This window comes from Canis lupus, chromosome 19, assembly GCF_048164855.1.
Source record: "Canis lupus baileyi chromosome 19, mCanLup2.hap1, whole genome shotgun sequence".
NCBI classification, from domain to species: Eukaryota; Metazoa; Chordata; class Mammalia; order Carnivora; family Canidae; genus Canis; species Canis lupus.
The window spans coordinates 22,349,098-22,374,895 of NC_132856.1; the positions used below are offsets into that span (position 1 = coordinate 22,349,098).

General features: G+C 41.3%; 1 protein-coding gene across 6 annotated transcripts in view; it reads left to right on the plus strand.

The window, feature by feature from the left end:
* The window catches only part of FOXP1 (forkhead box P1), a 375,747-nt gene that overhangs the window by 136,208 nt on the left and 213,741 nt on the right, over positions 1-25,798 (plus strand). For all 6 annotated transcript variants that reach the window (XM_072785383.1, XM_072785396.1, XM_072785390.1 and 3 more), the window contains one exon: positions 6,904-7,097. In XM_072785383.1, the coding sequence (XP_072641484.1) occupies positions 6,915-7,097 (183 nt within the window). In that variant the 5' untranslated portion in view covers positions 6,904-6,914. The remainder of the gene's footprint in view (positions 1-6,903; positions 7,098-25,798) is intronic.

Consider the following 25,798-nt stretch of genomic DNA (forward strand, 5'->3'; position numbering starts at 1 on the left):
CACCCAGGGATCCCTAAATTTTATCATAGATATGTATGTATGTAGGATTTGGTATTATCTGCGATTTCAGGCATCCATTGGGGGTCTCAGAACGTATATGCAGGGTGTGCCTGAAAGTCAAGTTCAAAATAAAGGCTTCCCCTCCCCCTCAAATTGTTATTAAAGAAATGGAGTTGGGAGAGGCCAGGAAGGGGATCATTCTACTCTGAATGCCTCTTTATCTGTTTACCTGATAAACAGAGAGTACTTCTAGTTTGATTGATAAATACACACTAGTTCCTAGTTCTTTTTTTTCTCCTCCTTTAAACTATAAAGGTAAGAGAGCTACCATACATTACTACCAGTGAGCGTAATTATCCCCCCAGACTTCTTGCCGACTGAAGATTCCTTGCTTTGCTGAGCACCCGTAGCTGTCGGTTCCCCCGCTCTAGCTGTCTGAGATGCATCCAGGACATCCTCGCCTGTACCCGTTCCTTTCCAGCCCCAAATCCTGCATCTCCCGCAGCAGTAGATTCTTGAGAATGGGTGTACCACAGCTTTCCAAGAGGGGTGCTCCTAGAGCTGTTTCTTTCTCTGTTGAGAGGCCCAGCTCGACACTTGCCATGATATCCTCAACCTCTGCTGACCTAAGATTTAGAAACATTCCAATTTTGCCCTTATCTCCCATATGGCTACATAAGCAGCCTCTTTTTTTTCTTTTCTTTTTTTTTTTTTTTGTGAACACATTTTTGACTATTTCGTTGCTCCTGAACTTTTTCTTCCTAAGTGCTAAATGAAGTTCCAGATTTTTAAAGATAGATCTAGATATCTACAGTGCACGATAAAGAAAGTTGATAATACATAAATCATTTTTAACAACAGGTAATATGCATAATTTATAGTGTTACAGTGCTATCTTTTTGATATTTATGATGGATAATGCTCAGTTTTTGCCCTCATATTACTGCTTTAAATTATACCACAGGAAAATTAATGAGAAAGTAGATTTATGGGTTTCATTTGTTTGTCAATTCGGAAATTAATTGGGTGTTAATTTTAGCCGTCCCTCATCAGACCAGGACTTCAGTATGTGTGCATTACTTTGCATTCATTGTAGCTTACCTCCCATTTACTGTGGGTCACTAGCTTTGCATACATTAAAATAGCCCTCCGGCTCATTCCCTTGATTACTTTTTGAACTGCCATGCATTAGAAAATTTACGCCTTTCTGTTATAATTATGAAAATTTGGTATTGGAAGATGTTGCCTTCATAACACAGGCAGCACACTGACTTCTCTTCCTAAACTTGACCCATGGATGGTCTTTCCGTGAAATGGGACCCCTGCCATTGGATAGTGGATAGACAGTCGTGTCTGAAGAGTTCATTCACAACTTGTGGGAGTGATCTCAGATGTGAAAATAATCCGCTGGCATTATTTTGTTTCGCCTTTCAGTCTTCCTCCTCCCTTTCTTTTTCTTTGAGAGTATGCTACAAAATCCCCACTTACAGTGATTCTGCATCTTGGGGCCACTTGGGGGCCTTCCATCCTGCCCTTTCTTCACCTGCTTCCTTAACCCCTCAGTTTCACTTGTAATCCCTCCACCAGCCCTTCACCTTGTTGCTGCTCCAGGGCATCTTGCCAGGTGAAGGGTGAACACTTGCAGACCACGTGCCACCGACTAGGAAATGCAAAATCTCCATTGTCAAAGCCAGACTTTCTTCAGGGATGCTTTCTGTTCTTGAGTCCCTATTTGGAATGGGAGGAGCTTCTGCTAGAAGATGGAAAGTAAGGGGCTGGGTTAAGTGTCCTGCACCTCCCTGCTGTTTGCCTGCTGGCAGAGAAGAATCTCCTTAGCTGCACTTTGCTCCTTACAACTCCTTTATGTATATTATGTTGCCAGATAGACCTCTTGCACATTTAAAGGGAAACCGTTCATTTATCTGATGAGACCCAGAAGTAAATGCCTGCTTTATATCTTAATACACACAAGTTTTTCTTTCCTGTGTTGCATGAATGTGATCAGTGTGGACTTTGAATCATCAGGATGTGACATGAGTCCTTCTTTTAGAACTAGGGCTAGCCTGACTCCCACCTTTATTCTTGTCCCGTCTACAAACTGCACGGAGTTTGAGGACGAAGTAGTTCCAAAATACAGGAATTCACATAGTTTCTCCATTCTCAGAGTTGCTGTCTTCCTCCTTCCCTCCTTCTCATCCCTCTGTCTTCCCTTCCCACCTTTGCTCCTTCCCCTTGTCTGTCCCTCCCATCCCTACCTCCTTCCTGTCTTCTCTTTCCCCCTCCCCCCTCCCTTTCTTCTTCTCCACCACGCCCCCTCCCAGCTCAAAATGCCTTCCATTTTCCTTCTTTCCTGGCAGTGGATGAACAATGAGAAAGAGGCTCTTCTCTTTGGGATGTGGGAGGACCGTGCCATCACCATCATCATTTTCCTACAAGTGACTTCACCATTAACTTCTCTTCTCCCCCATAGAAGTAGAAATATATTTTACAAAACTATGTTTAGTTTAATTTACACATCCTTTCATGAACAGACCAAGTTCTTTAAGGGCATTTATTCTGCTTCATATAAATAATTGATCAGCCAAGTTAATTTACTTCTGCCTGACTTGGTCAACCTTAATTAACTGCCCTGGAATCAAGACTGAACTTTTTGTTAGCTTAAAATCTTTCACGAGCATGATAACAAGGGCTTTATTTTCCTTAAATTTTCAGCATCAACACTGTAACCAAGGAAATAATCATAATAATAAAGCATTGCTTTAATTTACTATAAATACATTGGCCTGGACATTATGAATTTTCCAGAATACTTCCAGAGTATGCTCTGTTGGCAATGACAACAAATAAGCATGCTAAACTCAGTTCTTGTCCTTTTCTTCAAGTTCCTTCAGCACAAAAATCGATCTTTTGAAATCAGTAGCTCTGTCATGTTTCCAAGCGAGACAAGAAGTGGGCCATTTTGGCTTCTTTAAGCTTTCTGATATCCATGTGATTACAGCCTCAGCCTTTGCAAGGTTGTGTTGAATGGATCATATGTGACTTAAACAGGCTCAGTTCATTCAGAGAAGCCATGCAAGCAGCCAGAGGAAGACTTGTGTTTGTTTCTGAAGGGCTTGTTAGTGGGCACGGGTGGTCATGTCCTCCAGGTGCTATGCCTTCATATTCGAGCACTTTGGCTGATTGTGTATCATTTCTTGTTCTCGTTTGCCATGGAGCAAAGCAGTTCGATGGTTATAAGGAGTCCCAGAGAGAAGTGGAGGTTATACAAACTGAGTGTCTATGACAAGCTCCCTCTAAGAAAAGAGGGTACAGTGTTGTTCGAAGTCAGAAAACGTGCATGCCTCTTGTATACATTGACCTGCTTTCAGATGACTCTCAAATTGTAAAACTCAATAGAAAAAGACAGAGGTGTTTGCTAAAGAATGCTGATGCTTTTTGCCTTGTTGTTGTTGTTGTTGTTGTTGTTGTTGTTTTGGTCCACCTGCCACCCTGATATTGTCTTTCCTGGAATTACTTAGTTTTCTTTTTCATTCACTTACTAATTCACCACCTTTCCCAGGGCTTTGCAAATGGGAAATTCTCTGTCATTCATTGAATGGACAAGTTCATGTCTGAAATGGAAAATGATTATGGCTGTATCTATCCTTAACCTACCACTGACCGTTAGTTTTCTTAACTGTAAAATGGGGATAAACTTCACCTGTCTCTTCTCCCTGATAGACTTGTTATGAGTTTGAAAAGTACCTCAGAGAGCCTTGTAGTTTGTGAAGTGTTGTACAGACATAAAGGCTTATTAAATGGCTTGGAACATTCCATAGAAAGAACCATTGCCAGCCCAGATATTGTTAGAAATGTTCTTAGACATCGACACTCCTAATTTTTCACATGTGCTTTTCAAAAAGCTGTTTTCTCCTGATTGGTGTGGGAGATTATGGGAAATTTTAAATCTTGCAACCTACATACTACTGTTAGCACTTGACTAATTAAGGACATCCTCAGACCAAAATAATCCTTTATGCAATTTCGGTCCCAATGCCTGCACTCTCACAGACCCGATTCGCAAGCCAAGCTGCTTGGCGTGATGCCTGCAAAACTTCTACTGGAGGACTTGGCAGTCTTCTTGGAACTGCGTAGAGCAAAACCTTCTCATCAAATTGTGGATTGGAGATTGTTCTTACTCCACCCACCACCACAGTGTCAAACCAAAGAAACAGAAGCAGGGCCAGTCTCTTAGGCACCTGTTCTGAGGTCAGGCATCCCAGTGGTCACAGGGTATGAAGGCAGCAATCTTTCCGATAGTTCTGGGGACAGGATATTTGGCTAAATATGCCCCATTCTCAGGGCAGGTATAGATTTCACGTGTAAGCCATGTTTTTGTCTTTTGGTGGGGGGGGGGGGTCCACTCACTGATATGAATAGGCTTTCCAGAAAGTTTTAAAAAAAGTTTCTGTTTTTTCTTTAGGTATGCTTGTGACATACTCTAAGAATTCAGTGAGTTTCCCTGTTAACTACTCTAGGACAACCATTCTCTCCCTTAAATACCTCAACACTGTCTTTTCCTTCGTTTCTATACAAATGGGCATATTTGTGAAACAGAAACTGAAACATTGGGGGGAAAATCCCCTCAATTTCACAAATTAATTCCTTTTTTGGCAACAAACAAGTACTAGCACTGCCTGGTTCTTCTATCTTAGAGAAAGTTTTAGTTGTATTTTTGAAAGATTTTCTACTCTGCAGACAGTAAGGATATAAATGGGTTTAAAGGACCTTAATTACTGGAAAGTCTGGTCTAAAGAGAATGAATCAGCTGTTGCATCTGAGTTTGTTTCCCACCTGTCAACAAAAAATGCCATTCTTAATCCCCTTCAGAATTGGATTAACTTTAAAAAATAAGTCTTTGGGTTCCTAAAGTTTATACTCAAGTTGGATCATACAGTGCGCTGAAAGGAAGTAAAGAAAGATGTGAATTTTTCTGCTTTTAATTTTCCATCGGGCTTTTGTGGAAGTCGGTAGAAAAGGGACTTAAACCAACTTCTAGCAAGAGGGCAGCCGCAGCTAAACATGTCCCAAGTGTTTCCATTTCCCCATTGTCCCATTATTTCACCGGGGGGGGGGGGGGGGGCAGGGGGCGGCAGTGGGGAGGGGAAGAAATCTGTAGCACTGGTTGTGCATGACTTTCCATGGAGCAAAAAAATTTGCGATACAAGTTTTCAGCCCTTTTATCTGAGATGGTGGCTCACGTTAAAGTTTGAATATTCAGACATTCCTCAGCTTTGATATTCGAACCCTCAGGTCCTTCAGTGCTCATTGTTTTTCCTGTTCAAAGTCCTAGTCTATGAATTTGGAGTATGACCCTGCCATTTCATTGTTTGCTCCCCCCTGCACCTCAGCTGTATGAAAACACGTGCTTAAGAACTTTGACATCAGACTGAACTTATTCAAATCCTGATTGCACCATTAGTAGCTGTGATTTATACCAGGCCAATTAGAATGGTCCTCATGGAATCCTACTTTTCTCACCTGCATGCTGGAGATACCAGTATGCAGTATACCAGTATAGACATTCAGAACTAAACTGGTATATGCACATTATGTATATATACATAAGTGACCTGCAGGAGGGCTGGGCACAGCACTGGTGATCCACAGATGGTACATTTGGTGTTATCTATCTTTGGTCATAATCAGATGCCTTTACTGAGAACTGAATTGCTCTATAGGAAAATGGTTTTGTCCCTAAAAAGTAGTTGGGCAGAACGTGAAATATTTACGTGTATGTAGATGACATCCTCCATCTACTCATCATGCACTATACATACAGACATACGTATGTGTGTGTGTGTGTGTGTGTGTGTGTGTATGTCATTGTATATGTGTCTTATTAGATATTTCGTACTTTCATGTTCAGACCTTTTCTTGGGTCGGCCTTGGCCAGATTTTTCTCCAAAATAAATATAAGATGTCCCAGACCCTGTCAGGCCTTAAACCAAACTCAAGGTTAATAATCCAGCATGAGAAACCCCTAACTTTGAATAGGATTTCTTAGGACAGGGACGCCTGGGTGGCTCAGCAGTTGAGCGTTTGTCTTTGGCCCAGGCCGTGATCCCGGAGTCCTGGGATAGAGTCCCGCATCGGGTTCCCTGCGTGGAGCCTGCTTCTCCCTTTGCCTGTGTCTCTCATGAATAAATAAAATAAAAATGTTAAAAAAAAAAAAAAAAAAAGATTTCTTAGGACAGGTTTAACCAGAGGCCAAAGATCAGAGTCTGAATTTATGTGGCTTCTGAAAAGTAGATATTTTTTTCCCTCTTTAAATGTGGCCTATCTTATTGGAATGGCCAGATTTGAAGATTTTCAGTACCTGAATGATTCTGAGGAGGATGAATCTTTAAATGCTCCTCGGTTTTTGACTGTAAGGGTTTTCAGCTCAAATTACCTCAGGGGCCCTCCCGGTGGTGTGTGTCATGTCTCGATAGAGTGGAGCCGGAGACTCTTTCTCTAGGAGTGTGACATCCCCACGCAGAGCCCATGCACACTAAAATTTAATGTCACACCTAATACGCTGTCCAGAACGACTTACTAGTTTTTGAGCACAACATCCAGATCCCATCACAGAAATTTAACCATAAATCCTGACTTCACCCGTAAGTATTTTCTTCCCAGGGGACAAAGCCTATTTATTCAAAGGGCCACCCCTACAGCTTGAAGCTGGACTGCCACCTCCGCCCTCAAACACCAAGGGACGGGACCCCTCACCCAGGGCCAAAGCGAGTGACCGAAAAGGACAACTGTTTAGGGCCTTTGGCAACATGGAAGGCAGGGCCCGTTCTCCTCCTTGCAACAACTGTTTCAACAGCTGCTTTTTTCTCTCTCCCCCGCTCCCTCCTGAAAATCCCTGTCTCTCAGGTTTTTGAGTCATGATGCAAGAATCTGGGACTGAGACAAAAAGTAACGGTTCAGCCATCCAGAACGGGTCGAGCGGCGGCAACCACTTGCTCCCGTGCGCCAGCCTTCGCGAAGGCCGGTCCAACGGGGAGACACCGGCCGCGGACGCGGGGGCCGCCGAGCTCGCGCACGTGCAGCAGCAGCAGCAGCAGCAGGTACTGTGCCCGCGGGTGCTGGGGGAGGCCGAGGGGGGCGCCGGACCCTCCCCCACCGCCCTGCGAGTGTCTGGGCTCACCTGGCAGGCCGGCCCGGTGGTTGGCTTCAGAGACTAGTCCTCAAGCCCTTAGGGCTGGACAGTCCTAGAAGCCCCCTCCCACAACCCCCACTTTGGGGGGCAGTTGGTAAAGATGCGACTGAGTGCGCCCCTGGGCACCCGTCCCGGGCCCCCACCGCGGCAGGCTGAAGCTAAACTCTTTGGAATAAAATGAATCTTTGGGGAAATGGCTCCCGATGCTTGAATCACAAAGTAATGATAATACACAGGCTTGTGGAGCCTTGGGAAGAAAGATCTACAATAAGGGGTAAGGGATAAAAGGAATACGGGATGGAAGAGGGAGTAGTAGATGATTCAGGGGAATAGAAACAGGCAGGAATGGGTACATAGCACGCAAGCAATAGCAGCACACGGGGCTAAGTGTAAGAAATGGCCTCCCCACCTGCTACCTGTAGGAACTTAGGAGTGTGGGCCACTGACCAATGTGCCTGATATACATATGGCAGCTGGTGTGCAGCCAGATCCTCTTAATGTTTTAAATGAGCTATTATTGGTGGCTCCCCCAAATGCCTATAAACTGGGGCATATTCATTCTCCTTACATTCTCTGTAGGCATGTCAGTGGGTGCCTGTGAGTGACTGATCAAATGTTTCCAAATGGTAAAGGTGACCCAGAAAATGGTGTTGTGTGGCCCAAGTGTTGAGGGAAATTCAAATAAGTAAATAGGATCTGCTTGAAGACAGCACTGTTTTTCCAGCCTCTCTTAGAATCAGGAAATATGATTTATTTCTGTTAATGATAATGGTTTTTGTTCTATTTTGGTCTTTGATTTGTTTACTCGATATACATAGTTATGGCACCATTGCAGAAAGGTGAAAAACGAAGGAGGGATCTTCTGGCCTTTCTGGAAGAAACAAATCGCTGGGGGAGGAGGAAAGAGGAAGGCAAACCTTTTCTCAAACCATTTTCTTGGAATCCGTATCAGAGAAGTAAAGGGAATCCCTTTCTGTAGGAGGGTTATAACCTTTGACACACTCTGAGCATGTTTTATATTCTTCTTGCTAAGAAGTTTTTAAGATACGAAAAATGGTTTGCATTGCTAGTCCCTTAGAAGTTAGTGGAACCTATTGGGGTGAAGCTTCAACAGAGAGAAAGCAAAAAAAACTAGCAGACATCTCCTCAGGTCTTACTGCATAGGGCTTCATCCCAGTGGCGTGGTGTCTCTCACTGGCCACCCTGACCCTTTTGTGCCTGCACCTTGGATGTCATGTCAGCTGGAATTTATGACATATGTTGTGTGGAAGGCTGTGCACTTAAGTGAGTTGCAAATGGCCGAATTCTAACCACTAAGGTGTTCAAGCAAAACATACTCTACATGGTAGAAAGGTAGCCATGGATGTGCATGTATCGTTCATGTGGTGTTCCCAGATATTTATGGTTATATTGAGAACGAGCAATTGGTATTTTGGAGTGCTGTGTTCTGTGTCCTTACCCTATAGAGCCAGAGCAACTGGTTCTTTATGGAGTGGTTGAGTTGGTGCTCTTGACCTCTATAGGGTGTGAATCCCACATACTTAGGGTGCATTATTAAATAAATGGGTGTGTTAATTAAATAAATGGGAAACTTGCTATTTTGAAGTCGTAAGTCAGCCAAAATCTTCACATATATATCATCAACACACACACCTCTATGCGAATCACAGCAGCAATGCATTGGCCTCATAGAAGTCAGTTAGGGAAGTGTATTTTAACAGCATCTTCTTAAAAAGCATCAGTAACAAAATTAGTTATCTACACCTCCCCTATTTATCTTGGCTCTGACCACTTTGGAAAATATGCTGTTATGTGTTATGGATGTCAGTACCTTCTGATTGTACTTCGAAACTCTTTTTAAATACTTTTTATAATAATTTTATTTTTATTTGCTGTTGATGTGATTTAGGAAGAGAGAGAGAAGTTGGATTTATCATTGTGGCTAAAACCCCACATATTGTGGTTGGCAGGCCTTTTCCGTCTTTTAAAATAAAACACTGACAGCTGTTTGCCCCTCTAAGTGTATGATGAGGCTCTTCACAGGTTGTTGGAGGACAAGAAAATCTGTAGATGAATTGAGGAAAAAAAAAAAAACCCTAAAGTATTGAAAAAGTTTTGTGGGACCAGAGTGATCATAGTTTTTTTTTTCAGGCTGAAAACTGCTACAATTAAGCACTTTGGAGAAATGTGAGGGTCAATGTGATGGACTTGAGTTGTTTTCATCATTTTTATTCTACAGGTTTTTACTTGAAGTGAGAATACCAGCAGTGAGAAAATCACAGCCATGCTGAATTCATTACTGCGGTAGTCACACAAAACCACGGATAAAATTTCAATAACTGCAGGCCACAGTTGAGTAAACAGTTGCACTGAAATTTAATTCCTGTTGACTTTTCCCCCATTCCTCGCCAGGGGCACATTCTGATTCTGTAGTACAAAGACAACAGGGGTTACAGCTTTGATTAATGTAGGACAGTGGAAGAGAATTAGAACTGTAAAATATGTTAGAAGTCCATGGAACAAAAAGATGTGGCTTAAAAGGGCTTGGTATAAAAATGAGTTAATTATGCTGTGTGTAACACTGAATGTTAGAGGATTTTCCAGTTGCACCAGTGTGATCGTTGATGATATAGGGAGAATTTTTGCCTAGTGCCAGGACTTTAAATAAATGCAAGCCTTTCCATGTTTGATTCTTATTACCAAAGATAATTACAAATGATAGCAAGTGCCCTTTCAGAATGGAGAGCTTTCACAAAGATTAGCTGTGGAATGAGTGACTTCTGTGCTAGGATTGGTCTATAGGTTGGCTAAATTAGGTCTAAGAAGAATTGTTAAAAAGGAAAAAAGAGAATTACATAGGTGGCAACCTAGAAGAGTAGAGGGAGTCTGGCTTTTCCATCTTCTCTTGAAAAATCAGAAGATCTGGTGACCCTAGACCAATGTTCCTACAAGGGCAACAGTTGTTAGGGGATGAATTGTTCCTGAAGTCAGGGGCCCTGCAGCTCTCCAGTCTGCCCTAGCTCCCACCCAGCAGCATCGCTCATTTGTGGCCCTCTAGGCAGGGGGGTTGGTAGTTCTGCAAGATGCCATCATCACTCAGAAACCATCACCCAGGCAGAGGTGCTGCCAGTAGCTGGAAGAGCCCGCCAACACACTCCCCAACTGTCTTCCTTCCTCAAAACGAAATGTATTATCTCTGTAATGTTTCAACTCTACTTCTATCTGGGCCATGAGACTATTATAACAATAGTTTTCTAATAATATAATTTGATAGAGTTTCTGAACATTTCTTTTAGCCACTGGGTAATTCTTTACCCGATACCATAACTGCTTTTTATTTCCTATTATGCCTGCCCCATTTCTGGGTCTGTAAAAGTTCTGTATTGGATATGCACTACTCCATTATGAAACTCAGCAACAAATACTATTACCAATTACTGAAGTTTTTTTCCTAAAGAAAGGATTTTAAAATGTCCAGAGCAATTTCATAAACTGTGTGGATTAATGCATTTTAAAAGTCTTGAATTTTAGAAAGCAGAATTTTATTTCCATATTGCTGCAAATGAGAGCTTTTTCAGATAAGCATATTACATAGAGCATAATGTTTAGAAGTTTCTCCATATACAGCATATGCTGTCAGGTCAATTAACAGAATGCATACTAGAAAATGTTTATTCAATAAAAATGAATAGCTGTTAAATAAAACAGCTATTTCTTAACAACATTCCATTTAATGATGGGGCTTTTTTTTTGGGTACCACCTGGCAGTTTTATTGTCTGCAAATCAGTATAGAGAGAGCTTTGGTTGCTGTGGTTTTGAGGTGTGGCTATTGTTTTATATGAGGAGGGCAGTTTAGAGGTAGTCTGTGAGAAAGACACTTAAGAAAAAAAGGTACACTATGGGATTTGACTATGGATTATTTAGAGAGTGTGGATAAGTGAGGTGTTTGTTTCATTCATAAACAGTAGTTCCTTAACATTTGGTTTAAGATGTTGGACCTTTTGGCCAAAAAAGCTATATACCCACCATCAACACATGTAGATATACATGTTTCCCATTAATAATGTAAAAGAAAGAGAGAACACATTGAATGAATCCTGAGGAGTTAAGAGAAGTTGGAACAGGTAGCTTCGAAAACATCATGAAAGGGAAGAAGAGGGATTCGTGGGGTTGCATTTTGCCAATGAGCTATTGAAGGAGGTGAGAGATGAGTCACTGCACAGGACCGGGGGAAGCTTAGAGAGACCAGAGGAATGCGAGGGGGGCTCAAGAGGAAAATCTGGCTGTGTATGTTCACAGAAGATGTAGACAATACACTATCAGAGGGGCCTAGGAGAATCTCGAGTCTCTATCCTGGGGTCCTTTGAATGTGAGCGACCAAATGATAACGACAAGAGTGTGAACATGTTAGCACAAACCAGTACACGGAAATTAAAGATTCTTCTTTTCATTTTCAAAATGGCAGAATGAATTTCCCCATTCGGTTCATGGTACCAAAATGACTAGTGGATATCGAGTGGAAGAGGGGGGTTGTCATGCCAACATTTCCAGCTTGAAGTGCCCCGTTGATACATAACGCCTGGAAGAAATTGCTGCATGTGTTTGGATGGGCAGTAAACTCGGATGAAACAAACCATCCCCGTATGCCTCTCATCTTACTCCTGTTCCTTTGTGGGAACTGTGTTACCATTATCATGGCCATCCTTTGCCTTGTTCCGTGCTCTACAGAGGGGAACCCAAGTGGTTTGGTGTAGATTAGTACAAAGACCAGGTAGCAGTGGCTAGTTCGGCCTTACCATTCTTCTCCTTACCAAGGGTTGCTTTATTAACTTTTAGGAGTACCCTCAAGTGACCTTTTGCCTTGTAGCTACCGGGGACCATCTCTGAAAGGAAAGTCTTTTGATGCCATTGGAAGGGAAAAGATAACACCTCTGTGTCCAATATGGGAAGCTTCTGGAAGGCAGCATAGAAGAAGATCTTATTAATGTTTATTGAGTTCCCTCATTGAGGCAGGCACTGTGGAAGGGGCTAGAAACTCCATTCACTGGTGGGCGAAAACTCCAACCATAATTATAAAGGACCCACTCTACCAAGATATGTTCCTTTTGAACACAAGGTAGAGTTCAAATATAGAAAATACTCATGATCAAGAATATGTAGGGAGTCAGTGCCACCAAAATATTAGCAAAGACCATACAAACAAATGGAGATAAAAGTGAGACAGGAATTCAGATGATTGTGACAAATAAGGAAAAGCCACAACAGTAACAGACTCCCACTTTTTTCTCAGTGCCTTTCGTGGCTATTTCTGGAAAAGGCATACTTCACCCTGAATGCTAAAGTTAGTTCTTTACTCTGAGTTTGAGCCTCCCTCTCATCAAACTATTATTGTCAGAGATTGAGGGAACTTGTGATGAGAACCTTTTATGAAGTCCTTCCAAGTTTTGATTACTCAACAGTTGTGTGTCATCAATTTGTTGGTTGAAAGTTAAGATGGCATGAGAAATGACAGCAAAAAAAAGAGCCATGTACATAGAAACCAAGAAGCCACATTTCACCATGAGTGAAGTATACCCTCAACTTTAAGCAAAAGCATCCCTACTTTGAGAAGGTAATTTTAAACCCTGACCCGTGAGCTGGTAGTAATAGTAGTAGTAGTAGTAGTAGTAGTAGTAGTAGTAGTAATATTAATAATAATAAATTTTCTCTCTCTCTCTCTCTCTCTCTCTCTCTCTCTCTCTCTCTCCTCATTAGAAATCTCTTTTGGGCTTTCAGGAAGTATGACTTTAATGGTAATTTGTTGACAGATCAGCTTCAGTGATTGCAGAGAGTTTGTTTTGCAAAACTGGCAGGCTCCTATCTGTTCTCTGAAGGCAAGGAACCTACTTTGCTGTTTTGCAACTGCTTGCGTTTATTGACAAGTGGTGCTGAGCACGCAGAATTGGTATGTTTGTGTAATGTGAACCTATAGCTTGAATGATGGCGTCGAGTGTACTTTTAGGTAGTGCATAGATTACTTGATAAAAAGGGTTACAAGGTGACTGCTTTTATGACAAAGTAGAATGGCAATATAAATGCAAGTGGTAGATGGAGCAACAAAAGGGAAGTTTATATAGGGAATTGAACTCCGCATTAGAAAGTTTCTTTTCATCACTTGGTCTTTGAACTCAAATCTATTGTAATTATGAAGTGTTACTTGTAACATTCCAGAGGCCCTTTGCTAAATACTGTGTTTGATTTGGTTCAGAGAAATACAACCATGTTTTTTCTTTCTTTTTTCTCGCACAAGAAAATAAGGTGAAGAGAGTTTCACATACTGGCCTGGCCTCAGCTTTGTTCCAAGTGAGCCAATATATGTGCTACACTGGAAAGTATGTATTAGCTTTGTTTCTTCACCTTGGAGTTCTTGAAATTCATTTATTCATTTGTTGCATATTCCTTCCTGTAACTAATATGTGCTGTGGTGTGGTCCTGTGTGTAAGGAAATGCACATAGTAGGGTAATTTGGAGTTTGACTAGAGCCTGAAGAGCAAGGATGGGAGTGGTGGGAAGGTGGTTCAAAGGTTACCTGGGTTCAGCTTGTTGGAGGCTCAGGTTCTTAAGCCAGGGGAGGTTTCTAGGCAGAGAAGAAAGGCCATTCAGGAGGAAGAGTACTAAAGGTAAGTTAGAAGGTTGGACCTGGCCTGGCCTGGAAGGAAAGAGAACTTTGAGAGATTAATAGCAGCGCCAAGGCTCTTGCAGTTGGTCCTGAATTTAGTAATGGGGCACTAACTCTCATTTACTGAGGGCTTGCTTTTGTTAACCAGCCCCCCTCCCCAGCCCCCCTCCCTACGTGCTGTCTGCATTTCTCCTCCTGCATTTGAATACCTTGATCAACTGTATGACCCACATGGGCTGAGATGGCCTTTTCTCACTCCCCAATATTCCCCAGCACACAGCACAGCACCTGACCTAGAGAAGTTCTTTAACAGACTGTGAATGAATGAATTAGGAAGAGAAAGAAAAGGCCATGGTCACAAAAGAGTGGTGATGGGAGATTCGGAAAATCAGCAGGGCCTTTTGAAGTAGGAGATATGAAAACATCAAGGAGTGGGAGTTATATAGGATGATGAGTCAGCATTTCCCATCTGAGTGACTGGCAAAATGGCAGCACCATGGAACAGAAGGGAAGGGCATCAGGAGAACTCAGGATCCTTCCTTACCTATCACGGGTCGGTTATTGTGCTGTGATAAAGCACATACATAACTTGTAAAAAAGGAGCAGACTTATGCTGGAAAAGTCCTTTTTCTTTTTTTTTTTAAAGGCTGTTTAAAAAACGACATCCTCTTACATCACAAAAACTCAACTCTCTTGATTGTATATATTTATTCAGATTAAAATTATCAAGTATTTTCCCTTTAGCCTTTGCCAGTTACTAATGAGTATATCTTCCAAAAGTCACATGGGAAATGCTGATAAACTGCCTTGTGTTCCTATTGATCACGGAATGGACTTAATCTCTTTTAGAGAACAAAACTACTAAGTTAGATCTTTGATAAAGTCTGTTTCATATTGACACAAGCTTCTTAGAATGAATTTGTTTTTTAGGGTGAAAGGGGGTACGTGTTGTGTTTCTTTTGTTGGAAAAATACAATGTGTAATTATTAAACAGTGGTGCTATTGGCATACTCATTGACGAGGTATAGATTAAACTGCTTAGGGATGTCAAGGCCTTGTTTGTGTGCTTAGGTTGAGCCCTGCACAAAGGAGGATGGAAGGAAGGCAGCTCTGTTCTCTTTAATCCTCCAGAGGACCTTTTCCAGTATCTTCTGCATGAGAGGGGTAGGATTTTTTTTAATTAGTCACCCCAACATTCTCCTTGGATTAACTCTTTCCTCCCTATTTTTAGACTGCTCCTTTTTGACTATACTCCAAATAAAATCACCTTCCTGACGCAGATTCATCTTCAACAAAGTTTCCAAAAGTAGACCATTTGTTACACAATTTGTCATCCACACAGCCACAAGGAATTGTCAGTATCCCAGTCACTTGTCAATAGAGGCAGAGTGTCAGCTGATCCGAAATCCGTGTTTTTATCACTGTACCTTCTCTCATCCTGAACTCCCCTGTCTCCACATTGAAGGGAAGGTGACATGATGTCTTCTTAGTCATTCAAATCCAATAACTTTTAATCTGAAGGTTAAGTAGTGAGATATAAACTAAGAGATGATAATATCAATTTTATGTTCACTGAAGGGCACAATATACCTCTTTCTAGTAGAGGGAAAATTGTGCGTAAAATGTCTTTTGCTTTTCAACAGCAGAGCCATGTGTCTCAGAGCCAAAGGAAGAAAGAGTTTTGGAAAAATTTAATAAAATAATATGTAACATCCTAAGACAGGGCAAAAGTGGCCTTTCATTATTATAATTATTAAGTATTAATTTTTTTAAGGTTGCATAGTAAGACAGTTCCATTTTTATAGCCTCTTGTATTGACTCTTGTTATCCTCCCTATAAACTCAACAACCTTTTACAAGGTTAAAGACTGGGAGAGAATGACATAATGCTCATTCTTTCCTATTTTTGATCCTAATGTATATGATAAATAATGCTGTGATAATATTGCTTACCTTGCCTCATTTTTTTCGTCCTACTCATGATATTTCCATTTCAACTCAATAGGCATTCAACATCCAAAAGTAGTAAGTGAAAATGTCTTTACAAGCATTTTTATTATGATACTCTCTGATTGTCTCATTGGTTATACACTTGTCTTATCAACTCAAAGTTTGTGATGTGTATACCGTGTGCATTTATGTAAAGATGTCATTAATGTGTTTACAGAGCGAAAAGCATCATGCAGAAGCTGAGTATGTGATATTCACAATTAAATTGTCACAATTGTTTTCCAGAAATATTTTAGACTTGTCTCAGCCATTTGTTTGGTACCTTGACGGAGTGGGTTCCAGGTACAAAGCACTGTGTTAAATCTACAGACTATACTAGGGATTGGTGAACTAAGGCAGAGGGTCTATCTGGCTAAATCTGGCCTGCCACCTATTTTTTTTTTTTAAGATTTTATTTATTTATTCATGAGAAACAGAGAGAGATGCAGAGACACAGGCAGAGGGAGAAGCAGGCTCCATGCAGGGAGCCCAACGTGGGACTCGATCCTGGGTCTCCAGGATCCTGCCCTGGACCGAAGGTGGCATTAAACCACTGAGCCACCCAGGCTGCCCAGCCACCTATTTTTTTTAAAGAAAGGTTTTATTGACACTTATTGAGCACTGTGGTATTTTGTCCCTTTGCAACGTGTTATCTTACTTCATTCTCATAATGACCTGACGAGGTGGATATAATCATTTAAGGAACTCACGTAAAAAGAAAGAGCCAGAAAGAGTTAAAAGCAGGGGTTGGGGGAAGACTTGGCAGCATCTGAGTTCCTCGATCCACTTGTTCTTGCCATTTGGTTGCTTACCTTTTTTGTGATGTGTGTGTTCAATCTTTCCTTGAATTCTGTGAGTCAATAGATTGCTTTCTTGAACTGGGGGGGAAAAAGGTTTTATTGAAACACCACCATTCCCCCTATTTGCTGTTGTCTGTGCCTGCTTTTCTCCTACTACAACAGAGGTTAGAATGTATAGCTCACAAAACCTAAAATACTTCTCACCTGGTCCTTTACAGACAAATTTTGTTGACCCCTGAATCAGTAAACGGCAGATGTAGCAAGATTTGCCTTCTAGAACTTTGTACTCTTGTTTTATACAAAATGACAAAACTGTGGGATCATTCATCATTTTTTCCCTAAATTCTCCCTCAAGAAATATATATTTATCACAGATTAAGACTTTGACTTGCATTCTCTGGAGTGGTAAAGTCACTGTTGGTTTTTGTCATAACCTGCAGGATTTCTTTCTAATCAGTTAACTGAATGCATTTTATAAATTAAATGTTTTGGTGGTTAGAGAAATAATCAGCCAGCCCACTAAGGAAATGGAGGTTGGACACTGAGTAACTTGAAGAGCGGAAGTTCTTCCCCATGGTTCTTTTACCAAAGAAAATTAACATAAAAACGAGCATATCTTATGTTCGCAGCCCCATGGTTGGCTAGAAGATAGGAAGAAATGCCCTTACACTCTTCCTGAATTCATAAAGCTTATAATCTCATTGTAGTGAACAAAACATAAACATGTGCATTAAATATCAATAAAAATCTCAAAGCAAAATGAAGACAAGCTGTAGAAGAGATGTGTATGACTAATTAACAGATGAATGATTTAAGCAATAAATCTTCAGTAACCCAGAGAGGAAGAGTTTATTTGAGTCTATGTTGGTGGGATATTTCAAGGCCTTAGTATAATTTAGGAAATAATAACTCAGCACACGCACACCAGCTGATTAAATTTAACCCTTTCAATCAGGAGATAGTGGATGAAAGATGTATACTGAGCAGGATGGGTTTGTTTTATGATCTAAGTGCCCAAGAAGTGTATCTTAGCCACTTTGCCATTTTTAAATTTTAGGATAAGCAGGGGGCATTTCCACTGTGGAACTACAGGAGGTATATGATAAGTAGAAGTCTTTTTATGCCGGGCACCAGCATCTGAGTTTATTGGTCTCCAGGAAGTGGTGTGGGGCCTATCTGTTTACACAGACCATTGCCTCAGTTGAGTGCACGATCTCCAGAGATTAGATGGGGACTGACAAGCCTGGTCATTTGGTCGGTGGTGTCCATATTTTACATACCTTTATATTGAGTTTTAGCTAATTCACCCCTATTTGTCATAGAGCTAGAATAACTGAAATCCTAATACCTGATTTGAAAATAATTGTCAAATTTGAAGGTAATAATTTTTTTCAATCCAGCTATTTATGAACTGTTTCCTGGAAGTGCATGCCCTTTTATTTTCTCCCTTCTGCCTTTCTTTGTTTTCTTGCAAGTTTCTTTGAAACTTGTTACCAGATAACTTATCATGACATCTCACAATTAGTGAAAATCTCTTTAGTCATCCTGGTGGGAGGGTATCTCTGGCACAGGCCAGGTCTTTAACTCCATCATGTGTACATTTTGTAGGTTTATGGTTCCTCTTCTGTGAATCTGGTGACACCCCAGCATCCTTTGCCCTGAGAAGTGTGTGTTTATGTCTATGTTTGTGTCATTTTGCAATGAGTTTTCATGTGCATCATCCCCAACCCCCTACCCCCCAATTAAAACACTATACAGTCCATACTGCATGTTAATTAGATTTGCATGCTGGTTCAGTGTTTTGACAAATGTTCCTAGATTTTTCTGTGTTTAATTAATGTTAAGTATATTAGTAACCTATCTTTAATTTGGAAAAGGTTTCCTCTTCTGGCTCTAAAAGCTTACCAATGTGTCCCTGGAATTAGTTCTTGGATATCTTAAATGTAGCACTATAAATGTCAGCTCCAAAGAAAACTCTAGAAAGTAAGGTCATATAAAGCACTCTGCACGGGTTCGAAGAGCCTTTTTATATTTATTCAAACACAATCACCAGCTCTATACACTCTTGAACTCTTCTAAATAAAGAACCCTATGCTACTTGGAAGATCTTTGACTAAATCAGCAAAGGTTACAATAAATGATGCCTATAACAATGGCACTGCCTTTCGAGGCTGATGGGAGTGTAAGTTTGTGCAGCCCATTCTGGGGACAGTGTGGCATTGGGTGTCAAGAGGCTTAAGACTATTATACCCTTTGATTCAGGGGTACACTTTTACTTAGAGGTTATGGCATTCAGCAGTGGTTCTCAGACTTACTATATGTATTGGAATCATCTGGAGGGCATCGTAAACCATACTGCTAAAGCTACCCCCAGAGTACTTTACTCTGTAGATCTGGGGTAAAGTGCAAGGATTTACATTTCTGATGCTTTTAACTCATTCTCTGCTGCTGGTTGGAGGATCACACTTTGATAACCACTCAAAAAGGCAGAGCACCTAAAAGCATAGTTAATGGAGCCAGCCAGTATCCTTGTCTTGTGGATGTCACCGAGCGCTGTGCCAACAATCATATACAGACGCACTTAGTTGCTTACCCAATGCATACTGTGTCCCCTAGAGACTTATCTCACTGCCGCAGGGCGTAGAAAATGCAGGAGAAACATTTCATTTGAGACATTATGGGATCCTACTGACAAGGGTTCAAAACCCACCTGTGGTACTTACTGAGTGAATAAAGCTAGGTGAGTTTTGCCAGTCTCTTTGAGCTTTAACTTTTTTGGTCTGTAGAATGGGGCAATAGCGATAACTCCTAGAGCAGAATTAGGTGACGAATACATTGAATAGTAGGCCTTAGCACACTAGTGAAACCTTTAATAATAGATTAGTGCTCTCCACACTATTACTCTGTTTGCTCAGCATCTTTTGAAGACAGGGAAAAGGCGGGGCTGAAATTTTAGGGACCCAAAGGCAGAGGCCAAGAGGCAGAGGCCAAGGAACTTGTTTCTCAGGGCTGTTCCAAATAGCATACTCCACCCAATTTATATTCAAATGTGATCACCTTAGAGCAATGTAGAAATTCATGTTAGAGACCTCCAAGGAAAACCCTTATCCATGAATTCCGGGATCCTTGTGTCTTCCCTCATTGAGATAATTAATTGAAATAAGGGCACAGTCCTGTTTGACAATCACACTCTTCATTTAGAAGCTGACCTCTATAGGAAGACTGCAGAGAATCAGTTCTTGTAGGCAATTAGTGCCCCAATTTACCATTTTAGAAAAGAAAACATATATCTTAATAAATACAGAATTTCTCCTCTATACCTACTAGCAACATTACTGAAGGGGCCCCACCACAAATGTTTTAAATTTAGAGGCAGAGCTAAGGACACAGTTTGCCTCCAGAATCTGAATTGAATCAGGGTTTTATTTCAGATAAAATCTTTGGGGCTCATAACTTAAAAAACACAACTTTTACTGGCATTACGCAATTTGCCACGGGTCATTTAGCGAAATGTTTGTATATGTAAGCCCAGGTTCTTTTAAGAAAAAGGAGTGGTGGAGGGCGGGGATTGGATTTTGCTAAAATCCAGGTGGCGTTTCAGTTTATATTTAATTTTAATTGGAAATCAAATACAGGCAAGGGAGAAAAAAACCTACCATGTTTTCTTTACTAAGAGTATCCATTGGGGAGGGGAAGGACACTGCCAGCCAAATTTTAAGAAGCAGCTTTTTTATTGGCATGTCTGTTTTTTTTTTTTTTTTTTTTTTTTTTTCTGGCTAAATTCTTGTGCCTGCATTTTCTTTTTTAACATCGAAGATTTTACACATGGCAGTGATTTTTATGTGTCAGTGTTCCTTACTGCCCTCCTTCTGTAATTTCTACGGGATTAGTACCTAGAACCAGGATAGCAAATAATTACCTACTACATCTAACCAGTAACTTCCCTGGGCTGTTGTCTGGTGAGCCCCCTTTGTAGGTTCCAATCTGAGGTAGTTATTTGATTCCTGTGGCCCATCCTATTTCTGGAACACTGGGGAAGTTTCTAAAGGATTGAGAGCGGGGTGGGGGGTGAGGGGGAAGCAGATAAAAGTTGACAGAATTTTAGGAGGTCCTCTCATTTGTCTATAGGTGCATTTTGTGAAACTCCCATAAACTATTGGCAGAGTGACTATGGCACAATTAGGGAATGGCTGCTGAATGTGCTGGAAGAGGTGCCGAGACAGTCACTTAACTGTGCCAGTGCCTACAAAATATCCCATGTGCCAGAGCCGAGAGTGAAATCCTCAGTGTTGGCTCTGTGTAAGGCTTGGGTGTAATTCAGATGTTTTCAATTGAAGATGGAATACCAAATAATTTCGAATTTTCTACTGCACAATTAATTACACGTTCATTGTAGAAAAATTAGAAGATGCAGCTAGGAAAGCAGAAAAAGAAGAAACTTAAGCTGCCTGCACCCTCCTTTGACAGAGGTACCAACTATGGACATTTTTGTAACTGAGTTGCCTTTTGCATTTCTTTTTTCTTTTTTTTAAGTCATCCCCTCACGTTTTTACATATCCTTGTTCCTGTTCCCACCGTGGAACTTTACAGTTAAAAGAAATAGCTAGCAGTAATGTTATCAGTGGGAATTGTTAGGGCTATGTTTCATATGTGATGGTTCACTTTTTCATCTTAATTTTATATTTAGTGTTTATGGCTTTAGGGGAAAATTCATGTTCTTAGTTTCACATTTCAGAGTTTATGGTCTAATTAATGCTATTTTCCTAACATTCCCCCCTTTACCTTCTCTCAGATTTGCCAGCTAATTCAGGATTTGAGCACATTTCTTAAAAATTATTTTCAAGAGGAAACTTTCAGCGTGGTACGATGATTTATTTTCAATAATTAAGTACATGTCTTATCAAAAATCTTAAACATCCCTACTGTCACATGTTTTTATAGGTTTGAAATTCTAGTTGCTCCTTGAACAATGTGGGGGGTAGGGCACCCACCCCTTGCACGTAGTTGCCAATCTACATATTGCTTTTGACTCCCCACAAAACTGCTTTCTAGCCTGTTGTTGACCAGAGCTTTACTGATAACATAAATAGTGGATTAACACATATTTTACATGTTCTATGTATTGTATGCTGAATTCTCACAGTAAAGTCAGCTAGAGAAAAGAAAACATTATTAAGAACATCACAGGGAAGAAAAAATACATATACCAGACTTTACTGTATCAGATTGAAAAAAATCCAGTGGAAGGTGGACCAGTGCAGTTCAAACCTGTGTTCATATATCAAGTGTACTCCTATCAGTAATAGTAATGGTATGAGAAGTAGTAGTCATATCAATAGTAGAATTTATTGAAAGCTCCTTTCTTCCATCTTTGGGCTTTCTTTGTACCTTTATTAGTACCGTTTGTTCTCCCAAGCACACTGTGAGCAAAGTATTCTTACGATCCCTCCTCATCACAGGAAGAAATTTCCTTAGCTACCCAGGTCCACACAGCTTATTGTTGGACAAGCCTGGCTTCTAAGCACCATCTGCCCGGTCCCACAACCTGAGCTCCTCATCCCAGCAGGCCAGCCCCTCTCTCCCTGTATTTACCGTGCTGGGGATTGAGTCATGCTACAAGCATTGCTCCCACTTCCCTTGGGCTCCTGCCCCATTGTGGATGCCCTAAAATGTTGTCTCATTTCAACCCGTCTTTTCTTGCCGAGTCCAGTAAGAAAATGCCGAGTATTCCTTTAGTTAGAGCTTTTCCATTTTCACCTTCTCCTGTTTTCACAGCAAGCCCACCCTTTTAGCCCGTGCGCCCACTCTTCTTACTCCCAAGCAACTGTGCCTAGATGCTTGGATTAGTTTCTTTTTGCTTCCGGGAGAGGGTCCTGGTGCACACCTGTTGCCATGGATCCTTCTTGTGAACACCCAAGCCTGGCACATCCAGGCAGCAATGAACATCATTCTTTCTGTTCCTGAAACACTTTGATTGGGAAGCCTTTGGGTCATTCCAGAAAGGACAGGCGGGCAGTGGAGCTGGTGGTCGGTCAGGTTTATGGGGCGCTGCGAACTATACAGCCAGCGTGGAAGGTTCCAGCAGAGCTGAACCCTGCCTCCAGTGAGGCTCGCTTTTCAGATTGCCATCTCCTTCGTGAGTCAGGGACATGGAAGTGTTGGCTTTTAAGAAATGGGAAATCTGGGTTTATTAATAAGTCTGCACGTAGCCAGCTGCGAGCTGTGATGGTTGCAGTAGATGTTTTATGACAACTTAAAAGCAGCCATTTTGGGTCAGACACGTTTTCTCTTTATGGCTCTTGTGTTTGGGTACATGCAACTGGGAAGACCTAAGACTTGCAAACTTTCTCCAGGTGCCCCAAACAGCTGTCACAGACTGACAGGCTGGGGAAATACCTTCTGTGTTTTCTTAGTATTACATGACGGGCTCGACCCTTTTCCCAACGCACAAAAATGTATTTGGATAAAATATTTCTGGTACCTTGAGTTTCTTGAGGAAATTATTCACTCAGCTTCACTGATTAATGCGTTAGTCCTTTTGAAGTCACCACAGTTGTTTTCGTTATTTTAATATCTAAAAGAAGGGATTATTTTGCTTTAAGAGTGATTAGCTCTGTTGACAAAATGTCCCCTGCTCCCTGAGTGGTGTTTTGTGTTCATGTTTCCGCGGCTCACCTGCTTTGCTCACATCCAGCACTGACTGCTCCAGTCAACAAAGAACAATTGCTTAGCACAATAAATAAAAGATAGTACTCACGAAGGATGTGCGATAGGACTTATGGTAGGAGTTTTAAAGATTCATAACCTACAAGTCAAACTATGTACATTTCCCCAGCGGCAAAGCATATGTTTGTTTCCAGTTTGGGAAATTGTCGTAACTTGCATGGCTTATTTTGTGAGGATGGCCGATAATGCCCAGGCCTTGCCTTAACAAATATTATTAAATCAGCTAACTTGCTCGTCGGTCACTGTCCTGGATCGATAACAAAAACCCAGATAGCAGGCCGCGGTGAATCTTTCTTAGTCTGTCTTTATCTCTCTCTCACCTTTAAAAACAAACTGACAGGTCTGCATTTGGCAAGAATGGAGGAGTAGGCTGAAGCAGTTTTATTGAAAGAAAAGTCGTAATTTGAAAATCTCCCACTTTTGGGTTGCTGTTTGAGAGGGAAGGGACCTCAGTTCTCTCTCTCTCTCTTTCTCTCTCTCTCTTTTTTAAAGATTTTATTTATTTGTTTGTTTATTTATTTGAGAGAGAGAGAGAGAGAGCATGAGGAGGGAGGAGAGGGAGAAGCAGGGTCCCACCGAGCAGGGAGCCCGATACAGGACTCGATCCCAGGACCCCCGGGATCATGACCCAAGCTGAAGGCAGGTGCTCAACCAACTGAGCCACCCAGGGGCCTGGGACTTCAGTTCTGCAAAGGTGTTACCGTGGCCACATCTGTGTCATCACCTCAAAAAAGAAACATGGTCTAGAGAAGAAAATCGGGCTTTATCACTTGCCAGTACAAGGAGCAGGAGCGTATGCCCATCTGGGGGTAGCTCGGATGTTCGCAACTCAAACTACTTTGCAGGTGCAGAGTATGTCCCATTTCCGCACCGTCTCTTGGTAGACTCTCACCTCCTCTCCAAAAGGATTCATAGAACCGTGATCTCTCTATGAATTCATTATGATGTGTAAGTCGAGCATTCCTTCTCCTGCTAGCCATAGGTGCTAAACTCTTTCAGCATCTATATACCTCCTGTAGGAATGATGGAAATGACTTCATCTTGTCCCTCTAACACGTGTGTATCTGTTCTCTTTTGATCGTACCTGCTTTCTCTCCCGTGTCCTCCATTCTCCTTCGCCATCCACTCCCTACTCCAAATATATGATGTGTGTATTCGCTTTTCTTTTTCTTTCTCTGTATAGTCATAGAATTTTTAAAATTCCTTAGATGAATCCAGCCTCACATTTTATGGATGAAGAAACTAAGCTCAGACAAAATAAAGGCTTTGTCCTTTGATTCGCTTTTGCATGGACGCCCCTGATGTGTTTAGAAACAATCTTGTGTAGTATGATGTGGGCCCTTCCATGAACTGTCAGGATGGATGAAATCAGAAACTTCATTCCTGTGGTAACCAACACTATCTGGAACCCTGTTCAATATGTAGAGTATAACCAGCTGACTGTGTGTACATGTACATCCATTTTCAAATTTTGTTATTGATTATTGGGAAGTGGTTATTTTTCTTCACTCTTTTCCCCTTGGAGCAGGGATCAGCCAACTTTACATTTAGATTTACTTTAAATAATAAATATTTTTTGGTTCTGGAGGCTATTTTGTTTCTCTCACAAATGCTCTGCATGAAAGCAGCCATAGATAATACATAAATGGACATGGCAGTGTTCCAATAAAACTTTATTTACAGAAACAGGTAGAGGGCTGGATTTGGTCCACTGGCAGTAGTTTGCTGTCCTGAAGAGGATGCATAGATGGTGGCTCAGGGAAATTGTTCTGTGTAGCAGGTGGTAAAGTTCCTCTGCTAGTCATACCATGCCTTAAGATTGATGACTCTTTATTTTTTCACTTCCTTCTTAAAAAACGATTTCATCCTTCCTACCATGATTTGTTTCCCAATTTCCATTCCTTAGAGCCTCATTCACTGTGGTTATCCTGTAAGCCCTCATTTTCTCAAATGCTATTAAGAAAGAAGCTGAGACTTCCCAGAATATACCCACATTCCCTCGTAAGATGACTTCAGACCTCATCTTCACATCTCATTGTTACCAGCCTTGCCAGAGGTAATCTCTGTAAATCTTGGACATTCCTAGTCATGATGAACTGGCCTTTTATCACCTGCATCCCCACGGTCATCCTGCCTTTTCAGTGAATTTCTACCTGGAATATGTAGCATCTTGACTTGAGTCAGGCTTTGTCCATCTCCTGAGTGGAATGTATTAATAGGAAGAGAGCTAGTGTGTTGCATCAAAAGATCTTTTATGCTTACACCGTTAGGTTTAAGTCAGTTTGGTTGGGTGGAGGAGAAGAAAAGGCAGGATGGAGGCTTTGGGGTCAAGAGGGTGAAGTTGAAATGCCTTCTTGGCTGATTATTCCTATCAAACCATGTCAAGTTTTGGGAAATCTTTAGGGATAGTGACTCATGTTCTTAGGCAATAGAGGA